Below are 2,686 nucleotides of genomic sequence, written 5' to 3' on the forward strand. Positions count from 1 at the left end.
ATGGGGCGAGTAGTTTACTCTAGGTTATGAGCCAAACATCACTAAGCAAGCCTACTCAATTCTTATACAATAGGCAATATAATAGTCAGACTCCAACGGGCATGGAAATGTTGTCTTCATGCATATCAACACTGTTCATTATTTGTTTATTTGTTTGATATGCGTGATAGCTCTCTCCCCAAGAGTAGCAATGAGTAGGCTATGGCTGACAAAACGAAGCCTAGTGCCTTCAGTTTATATGATGGTGCCCGAAAAGAATGATAAAAGTAAGTATATTTCTTGTTGTCATAATAATTTTTGTGTTTTTTTGTGTGTGTTTACACAGTTTGCAAAGACTATTCTCACCTACTCCATCTCATGCAGGAACTTTATGAGTAAACATTTGCAAGCTTAGAGCATCTCTAGTGGCTTGTGTAAATTTGGTAGTCTATATCTTCACATACACAATGGTGTAAATTTTTTTCATTTTAGACAACCTCAGTTTTTTAGTGGATTGTCTAAATTTGATAGTCTATGTCTCCAACGGCTATATTTTCAACAGCTACTTTTCCAACGACTCTATTTCCAACGGCTATATTTTCAACGGCTATATTCCAGGTCTATATATACCACCCCTCCCACCTCTCATTCACCAATCCTGGTTGTGCCTTCTCATTCCTCTTCTGAATTCCTTTGTCTTCTCTCACACAACAGAATGATGAGTGGAAACATTTCTTCTTTGGATATGCTCATGAATTCGTCGTCGTCTTCATCTGACGACGACGAACGTCTTCATCTGACGACGACGAACTCATTCTTGTAGCATTCGCAGAGCGCGAGAAGGAAGAGCAGAGGAATCGTCGACGCCATGGCGGTTCCAAGCATGGACGTCAGACAATCAATCGAGCAAGAGATGCATGATTTGTTCTACTATGGAATGACTACTTCGAAGAAAGTCCTCGCTATCCCGAAAACTTATTTCGGCGAAGGTTCGTAATTAGTACATTTACTTAATGTCTGCCTATTTTTCACCTCCCTATCTCATTTACATTTTTACGAACAGGTTTAGGATGTCTCGTAATTTGTTTAATCGCATAGCTGAAACTATACTTCAACATGATTATGATGGTTATTTTACGCAAAAAAGAAGTTCTTGTGGACTTCTTGGGTTGCATCCGTTGCAAAAGATGACCGCAACAATGCGAATGCTAACTTATGGAATAGCAGCTGATAGTGCCGATGACTACATCCGGTCTGCAGAAGCTACTAATCTAGAGGCTTGCAAGAAGTTTGTGATCAAAATTTGTGAAGTCTTTGGGAACCAATACCTGAGATCTCCAAATGAAGAAGATACTACAAGATTACTTGCAATAGGGGAGGAAAGAGGATTCCCTGGTATGTTAGGGAGTATAGATTGTATGCACTGGGGTTGGAAAAATTGCCCAAAAAAATGGCATGGCATGTTTAAAGGTCATGTGAAAGAGCCCACAATGATCTTGGAAGCAGTTGCTTCCCAAGATCTTTGGATTTGGCATGCTTTCTTTGGTTTACCAGGGTCAAACAACGATCTGAATGTTCTTCAACGTTCTCATGTGTTTGCAAAGCTAGCTGAAGGTGAAGCTCCAGAAGTGAATTATACCATCAATGGTCATCAATACACAATGGGGTATTACCTTGCAGATGGCATATATCCACGGTGGGCAACATTTGTGAAGACCATACCATCTCCACAAACAAGAAAGAAGAAACATTTTGCCCAAAGGCAAGAGGCGGCTAGAAAGGATGTGGAACGAGCCTTTGGAGTTCTGCAATCCCGTTTTGCCATTGTCCGAGGACCTGCGAAAGGATGGAAACGTAAAGAAATCGGTGATGTCATGAAAGCTTGTGTCATAATGCACAATATGATAGTTGAAGACGAACGACACACTGGTCAGCAAAACAACACTTATGAGGCAATGGGAGAAAGAGTCAGGGTGTCCTCTACTCATGCGGAAGAGCTGAGTGCATTTATTCAGATGCATCAGCAAATTAGAAACAAAGATGAACATTCTCAGCTTCAAGATGATCTAGTTGAGCACCTCTGGCAGAAGTTTGGACACGAATGATGTAGTACAAGTAACTTTGTAGTCTATTTCCTTTCATCTAGTTTTTCATGTATGCATAAGAAATAGTTGAAGTGATAAATAGTTCAAGTCACAAATAGTTGAAGTGACAAATAATTCAAGTGACAAATAGTTCAAGTGATAAGAAATAGTAGACAAAACAACAAATGAAGGTCAACCAGATGTGTTCTGGCAGCGAGCAATGATCTCATCTTGTTTATTCTTGTAGAATTGCTTCTGTGCATCACTCATATGAGATGTGTCCATGAGCATGATTTTCTCATCTAATTCAAACTGTTTCCGTGCATCCTCCTTCTCTTGCAATGCAATCTGCTTCTCTTGCAATTCAAAAGCTCTCGCGTAGCGAGCAATTTTTGTGGCCTCTTTGATATCATCCTTCTCTATCTTCTGTGCCCACACACTTTCTAATGATAACTTGCAACCACTATCATTGGATTCAGAAGTTTTACCTTTCCTCAAACGTTCATTCTTGTCATGCTTCGTACCAGGAGGTCTTAGCTCTTCTTCAAGAGCATCAGTGCATGCGCCGAAGTCTTCATCGTTGGATGTTGTACCCGGACTAGCATCCGAGGTCTTCTTTTGTT

At 40.3% G+C, this 2,686-nt stretch overlaps 1 protein-coding gene across 1 annotated transcript; it reads left to right on the forward strand.

The window, feature by feature from the left end:
* Window positions 1–912: 912 nt before the first annotated feature.
* LOC119316123 lies at window positions 913–2,150 on the forward strand (the record flags this gene model as incomplete). The annotated part of the gene is made up of 3 exons (XM_037590479.1): window positions 913–968; window positions 1,043–1,374; window positions 1,588–2,150. Coding segments are annotated over 3 exons (885 nt in total), but the record flags the coding sequence as incomplete, so codon positions are not given.
* Between the last annotated feature and the right edge of the window lie 536 nt (window positions 2,151–2,686).

The sequence above is a fragment of the Triticum dicoccoides genome, chromosome 6A, assembly GCF_002162155.2.
Source record: "Triticum dicoccoides isolate Atlit2015 ecotype Zavitan chromosome 6A, WEW_v2.0, whole genome shotgun sequence".
Lineage (NCBI taxonomy): Eukaryota > Viridiplantae > Streptophyta > Magnoliopsida > Poales > Poaceae > Triticum > Triticum dicoccoides.